At 40.9% G+C, this 23,407-nt stretch overlaps 1 protein-coding gene across 2 annotated transcripts in view; it reads right to left on the bottom strand.

Annotated features, from left to right (window-relative positions):
* Positions 1-6,126, bottom strand: part of LOC126354223 (protein gooseberry-like) — a 183,016-nt gene extending 176,890 nt beyond the window's left edge. Inside the window, exon 1 of one of the 2 annotated variants that reach the window (XM_050003707.1) lies at positions 5,943-6,126. In XM_050003707.1, coding sequence (XP_049859664.1) covers positions 5,943-6,000 — 58 coding nt within the window. In that variant the 5' untranslated portion in view covers positions 6,001-6,126. The remainder of the gene's footprint in view (positions 1-5,942) is intronic. The other variant, XM_050003706.1, reaches the window with a different exon arrangement.
* Between the last annotated feature and the right edge of the window lie 17,281 nt (positions 6,127-23,407).

Genomic DNA, 23,407 nt, shown 5'->3' with positions numbered 1-23,407 from the left:
GAGATCCTGACAAATCTACTACAAAGTTCTCAGACAAAATAAAATAAAATAAATCAAATATCAGAAGGCAAAAAAAGACTGACGTTTTAAAATACCCGAATAAATAAAGTCTTCCGTGTGACTGAATAAGAACATAGAGAGATAAAAAGGCTTTCTGATGAAAATAGTTTTAGCACTGAGCAAGTCAGCTCTATTGAGGAATAAAATACAGATGCTTGGCGTTAATTGGCAATTAGCAGGAAGACGTTACGCAAGCTGACATGTTCTTCCTTCTAAGCATTTTTTGAGGGGCGTGAGTGAATATTTTTCTCGAGAAACTAAATGCCAGTATTTACAATGGGTACTATTCCTTCAATTGTACATGACCAGGTATTCGAGGGCGTTAACACACTACTTTCGGGACTGGGGGAGACGAGTCTGCGCCGGATCGTACCACCGTCGTGGATTAACGACCCACCAGCTTGGATGTGACTTTTAGGCTGTTTTTCACATCGAAGTACGTGAATACCGGGCTGGTATACACGTCTAGCGACAGATACATGCTACGCCAGCATTCATAAAACATCCTCACACTCAAACATGAGATGTACTCCAGACGTAGGCAGATGGGGTTCATAGAGTCCCCAGTGGGAGTCGTGACGTGAGGAACGCCATACAGCCATTAAGTACCAACTATCACTAACACTGTCGAAACCCGTACAACGCTGTCGAACCCCTAGAAAAGTGGGATAAATTAAAGTGAAAGAAGATTGTTCGTGCTTTCCTCCAGTTTGAAAAAACTTGCTGTATGATCTACGTCAGAAACGGGAATTTTGCTTTGGTCAAAAGTTACTACACTGCTAGTTCCTTGACGCTTTTACTAGGTACATTTTTTGTTACGTGACTGTCCTCCATAACGATAACGCTACTTTCACCGTACTGTACTCTGGTGAAAGAGGTGATATTACGTTGACTTCCCGCCTACTGTGAACATACGACCATTTGACGGTACTTTTTCGTTACGTGACGAGCCATTGCCATTCAGTGTGAACGAGAGCCTTTCAAAGGACTGCGCACCTATTGAGCAGTTTGGACGCAGGGTATGCTATCCAGAAGTCAGTGTAGACAGCCTTTCAGCGAACGTGCGGGAGCGAATGAGAATTCCTTCTTGTGTAAACGATAGGCGCACGTGAACAAACGACGGTCGCTCGTGTCTGGATCGCATTCGCTTCTGTTCATTCTTGTTCTGCTGCTTCTCCGACTTTTGACGAACCATCAAAGGAAATTCGCATCCTCTCCACCTCGGCGCTGGTGGTACAGAAAGCCTTCGTCTGCTGTCTCGTCTACTTTTGTTGTTATCTATACTTGCTTCTGGTATCAAAGATAATCACAGGACAAATAATGCTGGAAAAGAATATGAGAACTAGAAAATTGTCGAGGCACTAGAAGACACAACAGGGAACGTGAGAAAGACAATAACGGTGAACGGAGTGAATAAGCACAAACTCTGTGATTCTTTTTATTAAAAAGGAAACGCTCAGATAATTTTCTTGGGAGTAAACAAGTGCCAACATCTGTGAATTAAAGTATGCTGATTAAAATTAAAATATACCAAAGAACTGATCATTCTCGTTACGTTCATGGTATCTGTAATTACATGGCTGATTTAGCACCGTTACGTTACAGATCTCTGATGATAAATATTTTTTTTTTTTTATCCGAGATGACTCTATCTGCCCTCTAACAAACTAAGACCTGTTTCGTTCAGTAATCTATGTAATAGGTCGTCTGTACATAAATCATATTTTTTGACATTAACTTCCTTACATGTAGCTATTTAAATAAAATCCTTGAGGTGTTCCGCCCTTGTCACTGCAAAAATTAGAAACTTTCTGATATAAAGTAGCTATTGAAATGCGAAGCAGTCACCGACATAAACACCTCTGGTTGTCAAAAACCGGAAAGTAAATTCTATCCTTTTTCTAGTTATGTTGCCCGTTAGTAATTAGTGTTTTGCTTTTAAATCTCCTTTCCAATTGCAATGAGGTGCCAAGATTTTGGACTGATGCTAAGGAAAGCAGCAGCTGAAATTCAATGTTAAGTGCACTTCCACCTCGCATTCCACGGTTACGTACAAATCCAAACATCTAAGTTCCTCCTTTATCATTTTGCCTACTTCGTAGAAAACAGTGCACGCGCCATGCAAAATAATCCTTTCTGAATATCAAAATTTTATATTGTAGCTCTAACTATACAGTATTGTGCCCTATGTGCCGAGTATTAGCGGCAAAAGGCAATAGCACAACAATTATAGGATACGTTAGTCATCTCTTGCTCTCTTCCGTTTCCTCTAGTGTAAACGGTTGTTCGCAGATACAGGCGAATTGTTTGCGAATGTGCATTCGAGTATGTTCGCTTCCATTCACTCCCTTGTGAAGGGGGCTTTAAAAGTGTTTGCATACATACTCGCTGGTTTAAAAGCCGTGTAGACAACTGTTTATTACGAATTACATTACAAGTACTTTAAGTGGGTCTCCGCGATTATTTCTTGTTAAATCGGAAGATGTACGATTAATATGATTTATAGTATATCTGTGGTACCACACGTTCCTACTACTTTGATGAAACCTTAAATGTCTGAACGAAGGTTGAATCAGTTCTAATTAACCTAAGATTACCAAACCCTCGTAAAATTAACGACTGCACTTGTGACTAATTCGCGGTTCCCGCCAATCTGGTATTGTCAGTATAGGGTTTAAAACAGGACATTTTGTACGTATTTTGCTTGTGACATACCACTGTAGACCTTACAATTGGAATTAACTAGGGAATGAACTATAAAATATGATCTCCTTTGAAGAAATTAGTAAAATGTACGATGGTTTAGTAGCAATGTAAAATTATCCCCCCTTGGTGTTCTAGGGTTAATAAATGTAATGGCAGTTTTGGATGGTATAAGCCCGCGTGTATTCGTGTTCCTACGGTTTAAGTAACTTACACTGTCGTTCAGTGGGAAGCTGTGATGTCGCGAGGCATCTGCTACCCTCGGAACCACACCTTGGATGGGGCGGTTTACTGTTTTCCAACAGGAATACAACGGCCGGCGCTTTAATGGTTTACATACAGTCGGTGTCGAGAAAGGCTGAAACGCACCTCTTTACTCTCATCCAAGCAGAAAACTAGGTGCTATGTTGCCCCAAGCCGAAAACAAGTGTCCGTGTGTACTAACTTCTTCGAGAAAACTAAACCAGTCAAGGCCTACAGCGCTACTCTTCGTATCTCGAAGGATCCTACAACGAATCATTAAATTCAAAGAGCGATTCTTTGTTTATTATTCGTACCACCTCGTTTGATAACGTCGACCACTTTCACACTCGGGTTACATTGTTTCTCTTAACCTGTCACGTATAAAGAGGAATACCGAAACGCACCTATTAGATGTGGTACGGCGTTACTTCTTATGACTTTTGGACTCATTATACAGCCGGTTGTAGGAGAACTTATAATTTGGACCCTGAACTACGGTGCAGTTTAGCTTTTTCATGATTGTCAGGGCTGATGGAAAAATCCTAGAATCTACCTGCGACTGACTCTTGTTTGAAAGCCGCGCCTTGCGATATTTTGTATTAACGTTTAATCACCAATGCCGATCAACACTCACGACAGCAGCACTGTGAAAAACTTAAATCATGGTGCAGGTGTAACGGCAGACACTTACACGCTCCATCAATATCTGATACTGACAAGGGAACGTTTTGCTTGCGATTGGGCACGCTGCCACACCATCGGTGACTACGGACATGTGTCAATATTTTTTCAGCTGCGGATTACGTTTGGATGTTGCATTACGTTTATAACTTGAATTAAAAGAAACGTAAAATATGATGCTGACGACACCATTCACGATCACCACAGAAGCGCACTACCGGGTTCAGGAAGTTGTCGGCAAAGTCACACACGTGCGACACAAAAGTAAGATCAATTTTAAGGAATTATCGCAGACAGTTTTACAATATGTTCATGAAACTGCGCTCCAATAATCGTTTTTTAATGTAGGGCTAAAATGCACCGCAACAAGTAATTTGGAATTTTTCTTACGCCTTGACATAAACTTTATAACTGACACCAAATGCACAAGAGCGTAAACGTAACAAGAAAATTATACTGGAAAACCACATAGCTTTTGAAGTGGATGGAACATGAATGACTCTGCAACGGGCTTTGATGGATATAAATACAAAATATCAAGCAACACCACTGATTTATAAATCATTTGGAAACATAAAACCGGTTAATGCACACACGCACAAAACAAGTAATAGCCCGATGGTGGTGGTATAAGTTAGATAGAAGAGGAAGAAGAAACTGTGCTTAACATCGTAGGGACCTGCCCTTTTCTCTTTGAGCGGCAGCCGAGTGCTGAGCGTCCAAACACTACATTGTTTCCGTTCGGTTTTCAACGGAGTCTGGCTCCGGTTTTAGAACACACGGTCAGTAGGTCTACTGTGCAGATTCAGTTATTCACAGATCGCGAAATCTTAAGTGTACGAAATTCTCTCGGAAGACGCAAACTGTGTTATAGCAATCGTAACGACCTCCTCGTGCTTCAACAGCCTTAGGAGAACACAGTAACCGTAAACGAAATACATATATTACATTTTTCAACTTGGGTTCACACAAACGGTGTCGTAACCAATTCAAAGTGTTCGCCTTGTTACTATATAGCATACTGAAAAGAGATGACGATAAAAAACTTTAAAATGAAAAAATCCTGTGTTTTTCTGGATTTTTTATCGTGCCAATAGACATTTCGCAGTCACACCTTCATCATCACAACTCTTGATATATAAGGACCTTCACTGCGATACCATTCCACAAAAATGTGTATATATGAAATTTGTTGATTTCTTTTGCATCTGACTTCAAAATCAAGCAAATCCCACTTGTTCCACATACACAGCTTTCAAAGATGACTCTACAAGATTTTTTTAAACACATTTGATGGTGACTGGCTTAAATGTCGAAAGCGGTTATACTACCTACCATCTGCGCTATACATCTGCTTGATCCGAGGTTGAAAAATTGATAAAACAATCGTTATGAGAAACTTGTCTGTCAGATATGTTGTGGTTGATAACTGTGCAACCTACATACAAAGATTATACCACTGCCGTCCAGAAACTCTCGTGTTTTCTGTCAGAACGTACACTTAGAAATTTGGACACACATCCTTTGCTGTACAAGAATCTGTGGAGGATTTCACCCCTCCAATTTACTCAACATTTGCAGTCTGAACTGGAAAAAAACTGCCTCATGTTGCAGAAGCATTTTCGCATTACATATTTCAGCTCCTGCAACACGTAGCGAAGATAGGTTCACTCTTTTACATTTTACTGAGTTTAAATTATTAACCCTGAGGACACCGCAATTTTTATGCTTCTGTTGGTACACAGTGCAGTGTTCCCATACGTGGGGATAAACGAGTAAATCTCGTATCCGTACAACGGCCTTTCGTTAACTCAGGCGTAAAACAATAAAAGACAAAACAACGCGTGACAAAGTACGCGTCTTGACAAAACTGAAGTACATGAGCAAGGAAAGCACTGCGTATGCAAATGAATCCTGGAAATAAATTGACGGACGGAAGACTTAAGTTACGAATGTCTTGAGCGACTGCTTATACCCGTCGAGTTATACTGGATACCAGGAAACACGGTGCGGCAATAACGGTTATGTCCAAGACTACCGTTTGTCGTGTGTTGCCCCGCTAGTAGTCTGAAGAATTTTGTCCTAAGATCTAAGTCTCCCCTGCAAACGTTAAGGATGCTCGAAACGGAGGATCCGGTTGTTCTCGGCACACGTTACCCTCGCGCACAAATTCTTGAAGACACACATGGTCGAAAACACTGCCGTGTTGACGCAGAAATCGCCGACACTGCACGCACTCGGTCGCAGAGACTCACCTTGGAACGGGTAACCAGCGAAGCAGGGGCGCATCGTGCCGAAGTTGGTAACAGTCATCTCACAGCCCGCCAACGTCGTCCGCGCTCCCGTGACACACACCGGCGACAGATCGGCTGCTCCCAGGCCAGCACGCTCCAACGTCACGGCCGCACGGCGCGCTACTGACTGACTGCCGCGCGGGACGCCCACGCGTTTTCTACGGCGGGGAGTGGGGCGAGCCACCGCGGTGCCCCGCCGGCGCGCTCCGCGGCTTCCGACCACGCCTACAGTCCCGCCGACACCCGACCAATTGCACTCTAGCTCCGCCCCACTTCCGGCGGCGGCCCAATCGCGGGAGTTTTGGGCGTGGTGACCCCCCACTCCCGGCCGAGTCTCGCGGTGGGGGAGTGGGAGTAACACGCCAGCCGCTTCCTAATTGCGTGTTCGAAAACATCTGAAGAGCTACCGGCCGCAATTAGAGCAGCGAGCTCGTAATGACGGGGGCGCGCGATATGAGATGCGCCTATTTCCACGCTACTCCAGCAGCGCAGGCCGCTATTACGCGAGCACAAAGGGGAGCTACTCCACACCGACTGGTATTAAAAGCGTATTTGCATTTGATGTATGACGTTTCTTTTACGCTCAGAGCGCGTGTTGTGGAGTCAATGGCCGTATATTTTCTGATTCGTTGCGTCTTTAAATAGTGGTTTCATACGGAGATACATAAAATTAGCTGATGAGCGGAAGAAAACTGTGAGAGTTCCGGTCATGTATATTTTGGGGCGCAGACGAACAAGTGGAATGAACTGTTGAACACCACAGGTAGTCTTCAAAGCAAAAGTTCTTCCGTAAAGCCACCATCCCGATTAATCCGTGAAATTTCTTTCAGAGACACCGAAATATGTGGTGAAATGTGGAAGACAAATCACACTGCGCTCAATGTCTATTGTTGTTGCTTAATATTAGTAAGAGGACTACTTTGACTAACGGAAGGGAACGGACGATAGCTCACATACTGAAGCATCACGAAACCATGTATTGGATAATGTAGGAAGGTGTTGGGGAAAAGATATGTAGAGACAGACAAAGGTTTGTCTACAATAAGCACGTTCAAATGGATGTCTGTTGCAGTAGTTACAAGATGTAGAGGCTAGCGTGGAGGCATTCGTCGGACTCATGACGACAACAAGAACAACAGCAACAACAATCATAAAAACCACAAGTTACTGTGTTTCTGTAAATGAAGTACAACTAAGAATTTCAATTGGCTCCAAGCACTATGGGAGTTAACATCTGAGGTCATCAGTCCCCTATATTTAGAACTACTTAAACCTAACTAACCTAAGGACATCTCACACATCCATGCCCGAGGCAGGATTCGAACCTGCGACCGTAGCAGCAGCGCGGTTCCGAACTGAAGCGCCTAGAACAGCTCGGCCACAGTGGCCGGCCTTTCAACTAAGATCTTCGTTTCTTCGTTAAAGGTTAATGGAAACAATTTTTTATTTATTTTACCTGAATACTCAGTCGAACTAGTATCAAAAACGGCCATCTGTTTTTTTTTTCGTAAAATAATGAACAGCCGCCTTCAGTCACAATCCTGACGTTATTTCAGTGCTCGAAGCAATTCGAGTCCTGGGGGCTCATCTTCACGTGCTTTGACGGACTACATCGATTATTTTGCCAGATTTAGTTTAGTTCTCGTCCTGGTAAGATTACAATGCTATATAACAAAGCGGGTAAACTATAAATGTAAGTTTGCAAAACTAATTAAGAAAAAAGGAAAATCACTTTATTTTTTGATTTCTATTAGTTTTGTGAACCTATATTCACGATATGCCGACTTTGTAGTGTTGTTGTAGTGGTATTCAGTCCAGAGACTGGTTTGATGCAGCTCTCCGTGCTACTCTATCCCGTGCAAACTTCATCATCTCCCAGTACCTACTGCAACCTACATCCTTCTGAATCTGTTTAGTGTATTCAACACTTGGTCTCCCTCTACGACTTTTACCCTGCACGCTGTCCTCCAGTACTAAATTAGTGATCCCTTTGTGTCTCAGAATATGTCCTACCAACCGATCCCTTCTTCTAGTCAAGTTGTGCCACAAACTTCTCTTCTCCCGAATTCTATTCAATACCTGCCCATTAGTTATGTGATCTACCCATCTAATCTTCAGCATTCTTCTGTAGCACCACATTTCGAAAACTTCTATTCTCTTCTTGTCGCTACTCTCCATACAAATACTTTCAGAAACGACTTCCTGACACTTAAATCTATACTCGATGTTAACAAATTTCTCTTCCTCAGAAACGTTTTCCTTGCCATTGCCAGTCTACATTTTATAACCTCTCTGCTTTGACCATCATAGGCCTAAGTTATTTTGCTCCACAATTAGCAAAACTCATTTACTACTTTAAGTGCCTCATTTAGTAATGTAATTCGCTCAGCGTCGCCCGATTAGTTTGACTACATTCCATTATCCTCGTTTTGCTTTTGTTAATGTTCATCTTATATCCCCCTTTCAAGACACTGTCCATTCCTTTCAACTGCTCTTCCAGGTCCTTTGCTGTCTCTGACAGAATTACAATGTCATCGGCGAACCTCGAAGTGTTTATTTCTTCTCCATGGATTTTAGTCCTACTCCGTAGTATGCTATTGTAAATATCGTATATACTCCGTAATATACTATTGTAATCTTATCAGAAGCAGAATTCACGATGTTTCCTCTTTTGTAATATACCATAGTAATCTTACCAGGACCAGAATTAACCTCAATATGGCAAAATAATCGATGAAGTCCGTCAAAACACCTGAAGAAGAGCCCCCAGGTCTCGAAATGCATCGTACATCGAAGTAAACTCACGATTGTGACTGAAGGCAGTTGTTCTTTATTTTACTAAAGTAATACAGTCACGGAAGAAACACTGAAAGGCATGCGCGCCGACTACGTGGGTGCGCCGGGGCTCGACAACCCACACACATAATCTTGTGGATGCGCTGCATCCACAAAATTTTTAGTTTGGTAAAAACAGTGAGATGAAAGCTGTTTGTTTCAGATGTCTTCATGCAAAGGCAACCAAGCAACATTCTCCCCAGTTGCTTTCCTTTCTCTGGCCAAGTCAGAGACACTCCCCGGAATAACAGTCGCACTATACTGTGAATGGAATCCCGTCTTTTCGGCTTGCTTACATGCTTCTTTAGAAGTGACACGCTGTAATATGCCCATTCCACTCGTCAACAGTTGTTATTTACAATATCTGCTGGCCAATATTGAGCAATAATAAATAATAATCTTAGATACATGGAACATCAACAGTTATTTACTTATTTATTTTAATATAACAGAGTTAAGCTTTCAATGAAACTGTTTTCACGTAGAATCTGGATTGTTCCTTTTTTGTCAGTCGAGAGAATGCCCTTGAAGGGCACGGGAGCTTCAGCCATTGATGTGCATTCACAGACATTTTGGAAAGTCGGCACCCTTGTAGTGACAGAAACGGACAACACTAAACTGTTGTTTTATTTCTTTTTCCTGTGATTCAGAAACGTAGTTGACGGTATTAGTTACAGTTTCATAGAACTAGTGATTTCCTAAGAGAAAATAGCATTGGAAGAAAATTTATAGCAATAACCATGGGCGTCTGCAGATATTTTTCCAGAGGAGGAAAGATTAGAAACTTGCTAGTTTCGATAATAACTGATTTGATGAGTTTGAAAATGTGTCGTGCACAAAGAACAAAATTTGATAAGAAGCACACGAAACTGGTTGCATGTAAAAGTATTTTTAGATTGCTTTGGACTCAAAGCGGAAGGCATATTTCAATAATACACGCAAAGCCGGCTCTTTATGTTATTAACATGAACATGGATGCCACATGTCTGTTTCGATGATCTGATCCTCATTTGATTAACTTCGGGGTAGCCAACAAGTTAAGGAACCAAAACTAGAAAATATTCACAAAAAATGGTTTATTCACAATCCCATAACGTTAGTTTGAAACTGAGAATTAAAAAAACCTGAAATAGGAAAAAGAAGTCAGAATGACTGAGAAAATCATGTCGGAGATCAACAAGAATGTCACTTTACTACAACTCGCACAGAACACATCGTCCTCAAAATCACTTGTTAATTTAGTTTTATCATCTGATTCAACATTAAATTACAAGACGCTATATCTGGTTTTATTTTTGGGTTTAATGAAGAATTTGGATGGTGTCATGATGATTTACGGTGGTTATGAGTTGTATCACATCTGTTTATGATTTCAAAGTGCAAGTGCTCAACTAGTTGCTTATGTTGTCAGTTACACTTACGGTTTTCATTTGTGATGACGCACTGAGCCTTATTTCCGTTTTCTGTTGTATGGAGACGCCAGATATGGCTATTAACACCTGAAAACGGTTGTGCAATAAAGTTTGGAGTAGTGCAGCTGCGTGCAATCATAACTTTTCAATATTTCCTAAACGCTGAAAATCATCGCATCCTTAAAATAATACCCATTGTAATTGGATATTTGACATCCACTGCTCGATAATGGTTTCTTCCAGATTTCTCCAACGCATGGAAGAAGGACTGTTGTACGGAACAGGAGAATACATTCGCCTTCACGCACTTTGTAAGGTCTCGCAGTATGTAAATAGAGACGTATAGCCCATTTAGAAGCGTGTAACGTAAAAGACGCTTTGCTGACTACGACCGGGATTGCAATTTACATTTCAACACAATCAGTGACGCACTGTTTCTCTCATTTCTTCCGCCACTGGACTCCGAAGCATCTCGAAAACTACTCTAAGAGCAGAACTACACTCGTAGATCATTATTTGCAGAATATGAAATATACTTGAGTGTTTTATCAGGAAACGTTTTGTTTTTATTTTCTCGCCGGTTTCGGTCCATACGATCATCATCAGATACATTTGTCATTATAAACTGGTACAGTAAAACAAAAAGAAAGCTTGTAGCCAGGACAGATCCCATCAAATGATGTAAAAACGTAATAAAACTATAATAAACAAACACAGTTATCCCGTAGCGTAATCGTCAGCATGATGGATTTGCAACAAAGAGATGGAATGACAGACACGTGAGTGGTAAAATGAAAAAAACCGGTTTGAGATCACGCATTGTTTTATATTTTTACAAGTTTCACAAATCAGATCGCTGTGTCGTTCACTGAGGTTATGCCACATTTCATCGTATTTAATTAGGCTGGTAGCCTACAAGCTGAAAGTGAGCTATGTTGAATACAGTTCAGTTACAAAGAAACTCTTTGTATTCTTTCCATTCACACTAGATGTGGAATATTTTATGTATTTTCACTTAGTTCACCACAATTTTAAACATTAGTCTTTCTAATCACCTAGATTCTGTAGTTTTTCCTATTTGACTAACCAAAAGTTTATCCGATTTCTATCGCATGTGTAACACATCTTATCTTTATCCGACCTACAACTAAACGTGGTTTGGGGTCCCATCTCGTGTTCAGTCAGTTGAAGCATTACGTCGCTGATCATACTGAGACAATACTGTATCGTTAGCAGTTACTGTGTGGCTTGAGATTCTATGATAGTTTTTGTCTCTTGCTCTCCTATACTTCCCTCCCCCCCCCCCCCCTCCCCCATCATACGCACCCACCCACAAACATACACACACAAACCTCGCAAAAATTTCTGGGAACGCCCATGGAGCTACAGGTAGTATTATGGGTACTAAAGCACTAGGGTGTTCAAATCAGCCTTCGGTTACGGGAGAGGTTTACAGTACTAAAATACAGCGCGTATTTAAAGGTGATTCAAACAAATATCGTGCTCAACTATTATGTTTCAGCCCACAAGGACTGCAAAGATCAGAGCATTCTACAGCACTACGGAAAAAAGAGAACCAACGATGAAACGTAATATCAGACTGAAATAGGACAGTGACACATGTATTTGATTTATTCACATTTATTGAAGGTGTCAATTTAAATGTGCTGCCTACTGTAGGTAGTACAAATAACTATTGCATAAATTGACAGTGATACAGTATACTTAGAAATTTAAGCTCTTGTTCAGCTTTAGGCAATAAGCTCTAAGAAAGAAATAATTGACACCGGGACAGGTTGGCTTTCAAAAGAACTGTACGGAGAACGTGGCAACAACCTCATCCAGACAACCATCTGCAAGCATCGAACGATTGGTTGACCTGTTTACTTGCATCTATCTTTTGCCGCTGAATGCGCCTATACAAATTACCTTTTTACGACACGTAGTTCAGGAAGCAGGACGTAATAAACACTGAGATGCGTCAAAAAATGCTGTATCATGCATTACATTCATTCTTTGCTACTAACACATTCCTACAATAGAATCAATTTAAGTAAATGCCTGACAACTCTCAGGCTTCTTAACAGTTTTCATTTGCGAAGCGCAAACGGCTTAGGCGAAAACAATAGCCGTCTATAGAGCAGTGGAGCAGCGTTACCATGGAGACGTTTACAAAATCGCATTGTAGACTCGCGAAGCATCTGCGCCCAGGGTACAGAAACTGTTCGGGATCATGTTTCTTAATCTGGATACTGTATTTATTAATTTGTATATTATGCGTATTCCTTTGTACGACTATTTCATAATTTGAAAGGTGTTTTCACGAATAATTGGAAATGAAATTTTTTCGGATCTTTACTACAGAAAAAGTTCATATTCTGTTTTCGTTTCTATTAGAAAATTGGTAATATGAATACCCGGGAAATTCCAGCTTTATCAGCTAATTGGTCTACTGTTATACTCATCCGATCTATTACCCTTTTTGTAAACAAGAGTGGCCTCTGCTGTTTTCCATCACTGGGGACTACTCACTCGATAAATGTGATCTAGGAAAGGAGCTAATTTCGTGGCGTATACAATGTGTAAAATGCAACTGAACTTCGTTCGGCTCCTGATGTCTTTTCCCTTTAGTAGTTTTAACTGTCTTTCGACATCGGTGTGCATAATATCGCTTATGTTTTCATTGTCTTCAACTCACTGAGCCCATAACATTATAAAATGATTCTCGGACAAATAAATAACGGTAATAAATTATTGCAGATAATTCACCGGTAGTGAAAATTCAAATTGACAGAACACATAATTCGTACAGATATTTGTTTCACGTAGACTGAAATGCCGGCTAGACTCGCAGCCTGTGATTTATGTTGGCAGTGTCTTTTGAGATTCATCTTTTCTGTTGATTGCTCACGAAGCTATGACCGATGCTACATCACATCAGTAAAAGGACGACTTATCATTTCTTACTGGAATACAGAAGTGAGCCACCAAAGTACCGCCAAGAGGAGAGGAAACCAGCTGTTTAGTTTGTGCGTAGACACTTGTCTACAGTAAATGAAAGGAAAAAAAAATAACCTTTTGGGATCATAGGTTGTCTTATTTCCATTATCTATGTTTCAGATAGCATGTATTACACACTCACCTATCTCTATGAAGACAAAAAAAAAAAAAAAAAAAAAAAAAATCGTACGCAACATAGCGGAAAACGCCATTCAAAATCCAGGTTCAAGAACTACTTTGCACTTCAAGTCGGAGTTTCCTTTTAAATCCATTCTAATGCTAAATCTTTTTTGTTGGCTGTTATCAGTTTCTTGTCTAAGACGTTATATGTTGTGTAACTATTTTACATATTATCCCACGCAATTCAAGCTAAGACTATGTATTATCCATTGTGATAACATTCTAACAATAACACAATGGTTGATTTAAAAATCTCTGCTTCAGAATCGTTCAGAAATCTTAGCAACGTTAGGAACCATTTGATAATCAACCGACCGTAACAGAAATATAGCCATAAGTCTTTTACTAGTTTTTGTTTCCCTTTTGATCCAATATTTTTGTCTTGGCATGCCGATCACATCCAATACCATCGATTAAATATTTCAGTCCTTATCTGCCCTTACAGTGTTTCCTATGACCCTCCTTCCCGCGTTTACTTAATTGTGTGTGTACGCTCTAGAAAAAGTCTGACAAACTTGTTTCTTCTTTTGACAAGGCTTGTCAGAAAGTTACTTTTCTCTCTTGTAAATGTTAATAGTTATTCTTCGATTTCTACTAGGCCTATATGTAAGCCCTTGAACCATATGACGACTTTTCAAATGTTACTCTCCGATTTTCTATTGCTCCACGTTACACATCCATAGAATGTTGTACTTCAAACAAAAAGCTTCATAGAGTTCAATTGCGGTGTAGCGGCAAAAGAAGATTCCTATAGAGCGCCTCCATTAAAGGAAGTTACGTCTGCCTTCTGTCCTTCAACGTGTTGTATTAGATTGCTTTTCAAGCATCAAAACTCTTTTACTTCTACTACTTCTCCGTCATCCCCAATTTCAAGTTTCAGCATGTCGCATCTCTTTAATGATCTTTGTCACTTTTTCTTTTGTTTTGTTAATCCTTAACTCGTGTTTATATGGGTTTCCTGTAAACAGCGGCCAGCGAATGTTGCACTCAGTGAAGTTTGCGCACAGAAAAGACCGAGGAAGGGTCGAACTTCACAAGAACCGACGCTCTTACACGTTATTTTACATTATCACTGCCAACATTATTATAATTTCTCTTGCCCTCCTCTTGTCCTGCTTCTGTGCGATCGTCATCAGTTTATCTAAGCACCTTACAATCTTTGGTTCTAAGTATTCCTCGGACGTATGTTGATTTCTATTTTGAACTATGCCAACTCACGGTCCTGTCTATTTTCGTTTTATTTATGCCTCCCCCCCCCCCCCCCCCCCTCACAGGCATCGTCCCCCTCGCCCAACACCCACATACATTATCGCCAACTTCAACACCTAACTAAACTGTAGAATGAAAGACTTTTCTTGGAACACTTTTATTTTTAAAATTATGAGAGATGAATGATATTTGGTTTGTGTATGTGTGACTGTGGGAGGGGTGTGATTTTAGAATGTATCAAGAAGTAATTCGTGGTGCATCGCATGTTCAAACCGCAACTCCTCCTCAGATATGAAAGCTAATTATCCATGGTGAGGGTAGACAACTGTTGCGAAAAGTATTTCCCCTGCATTACTCCTCTCCATTCCGGCACTTGCTCGACCTGCACACTGAAACCCCATTCAAAATCAAACATGTTCAGATGTGTTCATTATACTTACTGTTTGTGAATCACTCTTTACTTCTGAAATGGCAGACATTAAACGACTTCAGGGTATTAATGCTTTGTGTCTAACCACTGTAATAATAATAACGCTGTGAACAGCATTATTGTAGCCAATATGTAGTTACTGCTGTGTCCAGCTGTCAATTAATTCATTTATGTGTGTCGAAGCGAGTAATGAAACAATTTCTGTGCTACTGCAGTTACTCTCTACAACTTGGAGAATATATTTTCTTGAAATATTTAGCATTTGTTACCCACATGTCTCACTTTTATCACCAGTGTTGTACGGAACAAAGCACAACATATGTGTGTAGTGAACTATGCGTGGAAACTGTTACCTCCACCGCATCTACGCTACTAATTGAGGAAAAGTAATTATTGATAACTTATATAATCAATATTAGTCTTACAAAATTGTGATAATAGTAATGATCTTTTGAAAAGTATTGTGACTGAAGCATAGGAGGAGGAGGAGGAGATTATTGTTTAACGTCCCGTCGACAACGAGGTCATTAGAGACGGAGCGCAAGCTCGGGTGAGGGAAGGATGGGAAAGGAAATCGGCCGTGCCCTTTCAAAGGAACCATCCCGGCATTTGCCTGAAGCGATTTAGGGAAATCACGGAAAACCTAAATGAGGATGGCCGGAGACGGGATTGAACCGTCGTCCTCCCGAATGCGAGTCCAGTGTGCTAACCACTGCGCCACCTCGCTCGGTGTGACTGAAGCATAATCGAATTGTTTGGTTTTTACCCCTCACAAAATTCCATTTTACCGCTCAGGGGGTAATTACCCCCAGGCTGGGAACCACTGTTATAAACGCACAAGGTGCACTAACTGAACGCTACAAAAGTTAGATGCTTAGTAAAGGTGATTGTGCAGGCGGTCATCCACTTTGGTGAACCAAGACGTTTGAAGCACAGGGTCGTGGCGTACAGAGAGTTTTTTTTCCGATGGACGAGGTGATTGGCTGCCAAACTGTGCAGACAATCTTTTATGAATTTAAACTAAGTCTGTTTTACGACGAAAACCTTAAAACAACCACGTAATTGTAAAAATGCGGCAGACGTTTATGACGTGTGCAACACACCGAGGAAATTACTGCTTTCCCAGATTTTACGGTGACTATCAGGCCAGAACGCTTAAATAATCACACGTATTTGCAAAACAATAAAAGTATCTAATTCTATATACAGAGTTCTCGCGTACACATTATAATTCCCTCCTGGAAATTTATTTGCAATACCAAATTTTTCTTTAGCTTCCCTTTTCATGTATTTATGAAAATATTAATAAGTACAACATACTGAGAATTATTTCAGATTATTTGTAGTGACGTGAAAACTTAAAACAAAAGAGGAAAAATGTTTGCACATGGAGTCTCGATACCATGACCTTCGAGTTACCGATCTGTCCTGTCTCCGCTGCACCAACCGCTTCCTGGAAACTACAGTTACATAAATGGCTGAGGCCCTCCTGTCCCGTCCCAAAAATGATTTTTTTTTCAGATGATTGGCCATTTGGAGCTCCCACTTCCGTCACTTTCATTTCTGGCGAAGCCCTGCGCATACCACAAATTTGGAAGCAATCGGTGATAACGTATAATCGCGGACCTCTTGTTAGTGAGCTGGTAGTTTCCACGAATACTGACCGCAGTTTTCATACCTCTGTTGTTTGTGCGAATACTGAGTGCAGTTTTCGTACCTCCGTTTATGTTTGCTGCTGATTCTGACTGCTATCATATCCTCATCGACGATCCATTTATTTTCTGTGATCACCCTAAAACGGTTAAGACAAATGCTGGTATGGTTCCTATTAAAAGTACATGATTGATTTCCTGGCCTCTCATATATAACAGCGACATCAGCAAACAGTCGCCAACTGGTCCTCACCCAACCCATCAGTTCATTTGCACGTATAGGAAAACTAGAACGGTTCAGCTTTCAACTTTCCTGGAAACTCCTGACAAAATCCTTGCCTCTGATTTTCACCGTCCAGAATAACGTACTGGGTTCTATTACTTCAGAAGCCTTCGAGTCATTCCTCATACCTCAGAACATGTTCGTTAACCGTTTGCAGTAGGGTACCGCGTCCAACCGTTTCCAGAAATTCAGAAATATGGAGTTTGCCTGTCGCACTTCATCCACAGTTCCCAGGACGTCATGTGCGAAAAGGACAAGTTGAAGTTTCACGCTCGATGTTTTCTTTATAAATCAGTACTGATTTGTGGAAGAAAGCTAGTATCTCACGTGGAGATTTATTATATTCGAACTTAGAATATGCTTAAGAATCCAGCAGCAAACCGATGTTGAAGATATTGGTCTGTAATTTTGCGGGTCCGGACTTTTACCCTTCTTATATATAGGAGTCTCCTGATATATATATGGACTTCGCTCTAGGCGAGGGTCGAGATAAATACAAGCCAAATAAGCAGCTAGCGTCAGAGAGAACTCACTGTAAATCCGAAGTGACATCTCATTCCGATCTGGTTGCTTATTTGTTTTCAACTCATTCAGTTGCTTTCCTACGCTCGGGGTGGTTGTTACCATGTCCTCCATAGGGGAGACTTTGCGACGGTCAAAAAGATGTCTGTACGAGCCTCTTGCGTGAATGATTTCTTAAACGCGAAATTAGAAACATCAGCTTTCACTTCTTCTGCTGCCACACCAGACATGCCGACGTATGACTGCATAAAAGCCTTCCGCCAGATTAGAGATTTTACTCAAGACGAGAATTTTTACAGGTTCTGGGCAAGATATTTCGCTAAGGCATGAAATTAAAGTTGTTCCTTGCTTCGCACATCAGGCCTACCTCGACATGGAATGTCCTAGACTATTGCCCTGGCCAGGGCAATCTGCAGACCTCTCAAAAGTTGAAAACATCTGTCCCTGGACTACGTTAGAGACCAGCACTCCACCACTCTTCGGCCACTACGCCTGACGAACTGTGGCGCAAGTCGGAACAGCGTGGAATATCGCAACCGTATCCGTCATCCACGCTCAGTTGGAGCCGATGTTCAGTCGGATTACGAATGTTGTTGCTGCTTAGTAGACCTATATTAGGGGAAAGTGACCTGTTATCATGTATTGTTTTTAGATTTAAAATTACCTATAAATCTGAAGTCTTTAAATTATGGACAATGTCCTACACTATTAGGGAAAGGTTGCTACATTGGACAAATTCTTTATTTTGCTGCTCCAAGCCTTTATTATGTACGTAATTGAAACAAAAGGTACTGCGCAAAAAGTTACATGTTACACATTTTTATCAAGTGGTATTATATTTCGAATAAACACATAGCATACGTAGGTATCATTAAAAATTTATAAATGTCTAAATGGTCAGAATTAGGAAATCGGTTGCCTAATTTGGATCTTCAGTTGCTTAAATTGGACCAGTTGACAAACGAACGAGTAAAAAATAAGAATTAGAATATTTTAAATAGAGCTTCAGCTCAACATATTTATTAAATAAACATATTAAATGGGTACTGAGGCTATAATATACAAAACAAAGAGGTTTGAAATATTCGTCGTCATTAAGATGTTTATATTAGGAAATTACTGAAATAATTTTCGTACTCGTGTCTATAATCGCTTCAAATCAAAACAAAGAATAAACTAGGAAACTTGTTGCATAGAAGAACATAAGAAAACCTGACACATTGAAATATAACCATAATTTATATTAACTGGGATTAATTATGGAAAGTTACATTGAAATCTAATTCCAATCTGAACAGAAATATTTCTCTATGCTGGGCTTTTCATTGGCACATCGTGCATGAACGCATAATTTACACTCCACATACTGTATCATGTCATCTTCTTTAATCTTCTTACACGAAACAGTGAACCAGCTAGAATTTCCAACAGCGACGTTTGTATTCTGCTCTTTGGAAAACAAAACGGTCGCAGGTTCGAATCCTGCCTCGAGCATGGATGTGTGTTAGTTAGGTTTAAGTAGTTCTAAGTTCTAGGGGACTGATGACCTCAGAAGTTAAGTCCCATAGTGCTCAGAGCCATTTGATTTTTTTGCTCGGCAATAGGTTGTATTCAACACTCAAGATACCTGAAACTGCGATATAGTTTTACCTATGTTTTCATGAAACCACTTGCCCCGGCCTTGAATGAAGTAGGTTTGATGAGGTGCAAAAAACGAAACATCAAGTGGTTGCAACTTGTGGGTAATGTGCCCAGATAATTGCAACGTGACAATACCATTATCACAAGCGTACTCAACAGCCTATAGATTTCTGCTATGTGTTGTGTAACCATCAAATAGCAGGAGTACAGGCAAATCCTTCCAACAGTTCTCATCGTTTTTGACGTGTTTCAGCCAAAACACCTGCAACGCAGAATTCATGTAGACAGTGTCTGAGATGTTAACTGAACTTCCTGGTGGGGAGCCGATTTCAAGTTATTGCTGCGTCCTCTTACACTTGAATGCAATCACTGGTGGAATAAAATCCCTAGCAGCACTGACAGAACAAACACCTGTGGTGTTAACTCCTCCCTCCGCGTTTGCGATAGATCCCACTTACTGCTTGCCGTTTTGCGCGGTAAGTTTTTGTCGCCTTTTTTTGAACCGTTGCAAATTCAAATTCGTCGACGTTATTCATACTGATAGCTGTAATTCTGTTCTCATTGACTGTTTTCTCAAGGAGGTTGAAGAATTGATTCACTTTCTCTCTATTAAACCCATTTGCTCTGGCCATTGATATTCATTTTGGTTGACAGATGGAAAGCTGTGGATTTCGTCTCACAAATGAATAAAACCACTTTTTACCCCCCCATTTTCGTTTCTCTGTTGAAAGAATGAGGTAGTTAAAATTTTTCTGTTGTGTCTAATGCTAGTTTATGAATATCTTTGACAGTAAATCCAATAACCTCAGTTCAAATAAATGGAGATGATCTGCGATAACTTTTTTCCTCATATTCATAGAAGTTGATTGTCTTCCTAACAAATTAAATTCATTTGAGAACGTGTTTTTACTACCGGTATGTCTCTGTCTTGTAGCTTTAGGTAGTGCATATACACGAGCACACTCGTCCATGGTCACTATTTCTGTATGCTGCCACGGTGAACTTCAGCTCATCTTCTGTCCATTTCCCGTACATTCATCCTGGAAACCCAATAAGGTTATCCGTACCTATTACTTATTGCAAAGGTTATGCCGTCTAGAAAACCTAAAACCATTACCCGTACCTATTACTTATTGTAAAAATGCACTTAATATTGTTTGTTATGAGTTTCTCCTAAAGTGGACCGGTCGAAATTAGGAAACAGGCATTGGTCTAACTTCAGCAACTGGACGCCATAACGAGTGCGGATAGCGCTACAGAAACACAAAAAAATTGAACTCTTGATTTGGGACGTTTAATTATTAACTAATGAATGGCACTTACGAACTATATTGCAGATAATTTTTTGACCTACTCGTACTGTATAGAACAGCTAGTCATTTGTAGCATAACACCTGCAGCAAGAACGAAGAAAATACAATGATGTCAACTGTTCTCGCTTCGGTGGCTATTGTCGATTGCCCGCTGTGTCACTATACCTCGACATTATTTTTCACCAGTAGAGCCCATTCAAAATTTAAGTTACCAAAACACAGAGGAATACGAAGGTGGCTCAACTTGGGCAACAGTCGAACACCGGCAACCCTCTCCTACTACTTTTGCAGAAAATCTTCCTTATAGTTTTTCACTCTGTAATAGCCGAACACAGATATATAATGTGTAATTTTTACCTACATAAAATATGGTTACTAATTTAGGATTTTCGGGTTTCCTAATTACAGCTTGTAAATAAAAACTGAAATTCAATGAATTAGTATCATTGACTTCATTCGCACCAGATGTATGTTGCAAAGGTAAAGAATGCTGCATAACTGTCGGTTACTCTGCAGACGTTAAAAGAAAACCGCTCAGTCTTTGTGCTTTTTGATACGGAAGTCAAATAAAAAAAAAGAAACCTAGTATCATCGACGACACCTGCACAAAGCTCATAACATCAGTAAAAGCAACCGATGAACTTAATCCCAGTCTCCTTAGAAGTATCAGCTGATCACAGTTGGTCGCAGTAAATGAACTAATCGTCCTCTTCATATTCAAATGGTGGGCTTTTCAGCATGGTTTCATCAGTGCTTGAATCGGAGTTTTACTCAGCATGATCCTGCTCCTTCACAACTTTCTTGTTCTTTCTTACGAAGAACTTCCTTTAGGTAGCACCAGATGTAGAAACTCTCTCAGATGCATAAAATGAGGCTCTTGGGGTAGGTTTCGTTGAAGCTAATGTCTTCCCTGTAGTCTGGGTTCTTGCTTTCTTTCTCCCTTCAGCCACGGGCTCATTTTCAAAAATAGATCACGTCAACACAACTGCTTTATCTGCTGTTGGCGTTGGCTCTGGTGGTGGACCTACAGGAGGTGGGGTACTTTCAAAAGTAGAAAAGAAACCGGTTTTTTCTGCATGTCAAGAACTGCAGTCGACAATGACCCTGCTGTGGTTTCTGAGCCCTTATCCGAATTTGCTGCAGATTGCTGAGAAGGAAAATCCATAGATGTAGAAACAATGGGGTCACAAGGATAGATCCCACATTTTTTTGAAACCATTTGCAGCCACTTCCATTGTTGCCGCTTTTCAGTATGCTCAACCCATTAATTTCCCAGCGTCTTCGGCTCACAAACACTGGAAAGGTAGCATCTGGAAGAAAAATTGGAAACATCTGTTTGTATTAACTGACGCCCAATTTCGTGTGTCCGAAATAGTGGAGCCTATTACTACTCGCTATTAGGGACCATCGATTACTTCAATTTACGGACAACCTAACTCTTAAGTGCCAACGGACTTGCTGCAGTGGTAACACCGGTTCCCGTCAGATCACCGAAGTTAAGCTGTGTCGGGTTGGGCTAGCAGTTGGATGGGTAACCGTCCGGTCTGCCGAGCGCTGTTGGCAAGCCGGGTGCACTCACACCTTGTGAGGCAAATTGAGGAGCTACTTGACTGAGGAGTAGCTGCTCCGGCCACGAAACCTGACAACGACCGGGACAGCGGTGTGCTGACCACATCCGCATCCAGTGACGCCTATGGGCTGAGGATGACACGGCGGACGGTCGGTACCGTTGGGCCTTCATGGCCTGTTTAGACGGAGTTTAGCTCTTAAGTGAACTGTGGATGGTACGTTTTGTCAATTATATAACAAAGAGAACGCTACGAACTACTCTCTCTTGTGAAATACTTTGAAGGTATGTCTTCTTTGGCTTGAGGAAGGACTTCAGCTGAACTCTACAGAAAATGTTTGTCTACATCACAATGCAAAAACGTTATGAACACCGGTGCCAAATTCACAATGATGTACCAGAATGGCCTTCGCTGCCGGTTGCCGAGGCGAGTTACGGAGTGCAGCAACCAGCAAGGGAGATATTCTTCTACCCGGAATAAGCAACTACCCAATGTGCTAAATTTCTCACCGAATATAGCCTCAAGTGACCTACAATTTTAATTACATATTCACTCTCTATTATAATAGATATGCACAGTAAGAAAAGTTCTGTTTTTGGATATCGTTCCTGGAGGCTCAATTTTGATGAGAGCAGTACATTTCGCAACCGACGGCAGTTGCTACTACCGTACTGGCCCAAATATAAGCCAAACTTTTTCCCCAAAATTCAACCAGGATAAATTGCGGTGGAACATTGCCATGTTTTCACCTTATAGGAACTTCAGTTGCAGTGCTCGTCAGTGTTTCTCCATTAGTTGCTACACTGAAGGGAGACGTAGTCGTTGCACGTGGATGACTGACTTGAAAACCGTACCTTCTAGATGTCGTAAACAAGCCATTTAAGTCCAGTTTCCGAAGACACTATTCATTCTGGCATTTACTGCGTAGGTTCATAAGTTCGCAGCGTTTTTCCATTAGTTTCATGAACAAAACAGATACACATAACAAAGACTTTAGTCATCAATAAAATATTCTGCTGCACAATTTACAACGACCTGTCAACGCTTGTTAACTTTTCAATTGCGCGACTGTAGAATCACGTGGTTTTGAGGCGAAGAACTCGCGAGCCATGTTCTGATCGCAGTTTCATCAGGAAAGGAAGTTCGTTGAAGGTTGTTCGATAGAGAGCGAGAAAGTTGAAAATCTGAGGGTGGAAGGTCAGATTAATAAGGTGGGTGCGGAATGACTTCCCAGCCCAGCTCCTGTATCGTGTTTTTTGTCAGCCTGGCAGAATGCTGGCCGACACTATGGTGGAATAGTATCACTTCACAGACTTCCTGATCGTTGTTCGTGGTTTATGCCTGCAGGACGTCTCAGTTGTTGACAATAAATGTTAGCAGT

The sequence above is a fragment of the Schistocerca gregaria genome, chromosome 3 (assembly GCF_023897955.1).
Source record: "Schistocerca gregaria isolate iqSchGreg1 chromosome 3, iqSchGreg1.2, whole genome shotgun sequence".
Lineage (NCBI taxonomy): Eukaryota > Metazoa > Arthropoda > Insecta > Orthoptera > Acrididae > Schistocerca > Schistocerca gregaria.
Note: the sequence above shows the minus strand (reverse complement) of the source record. Positions and strands in the feature narration are given on the sequence as shown.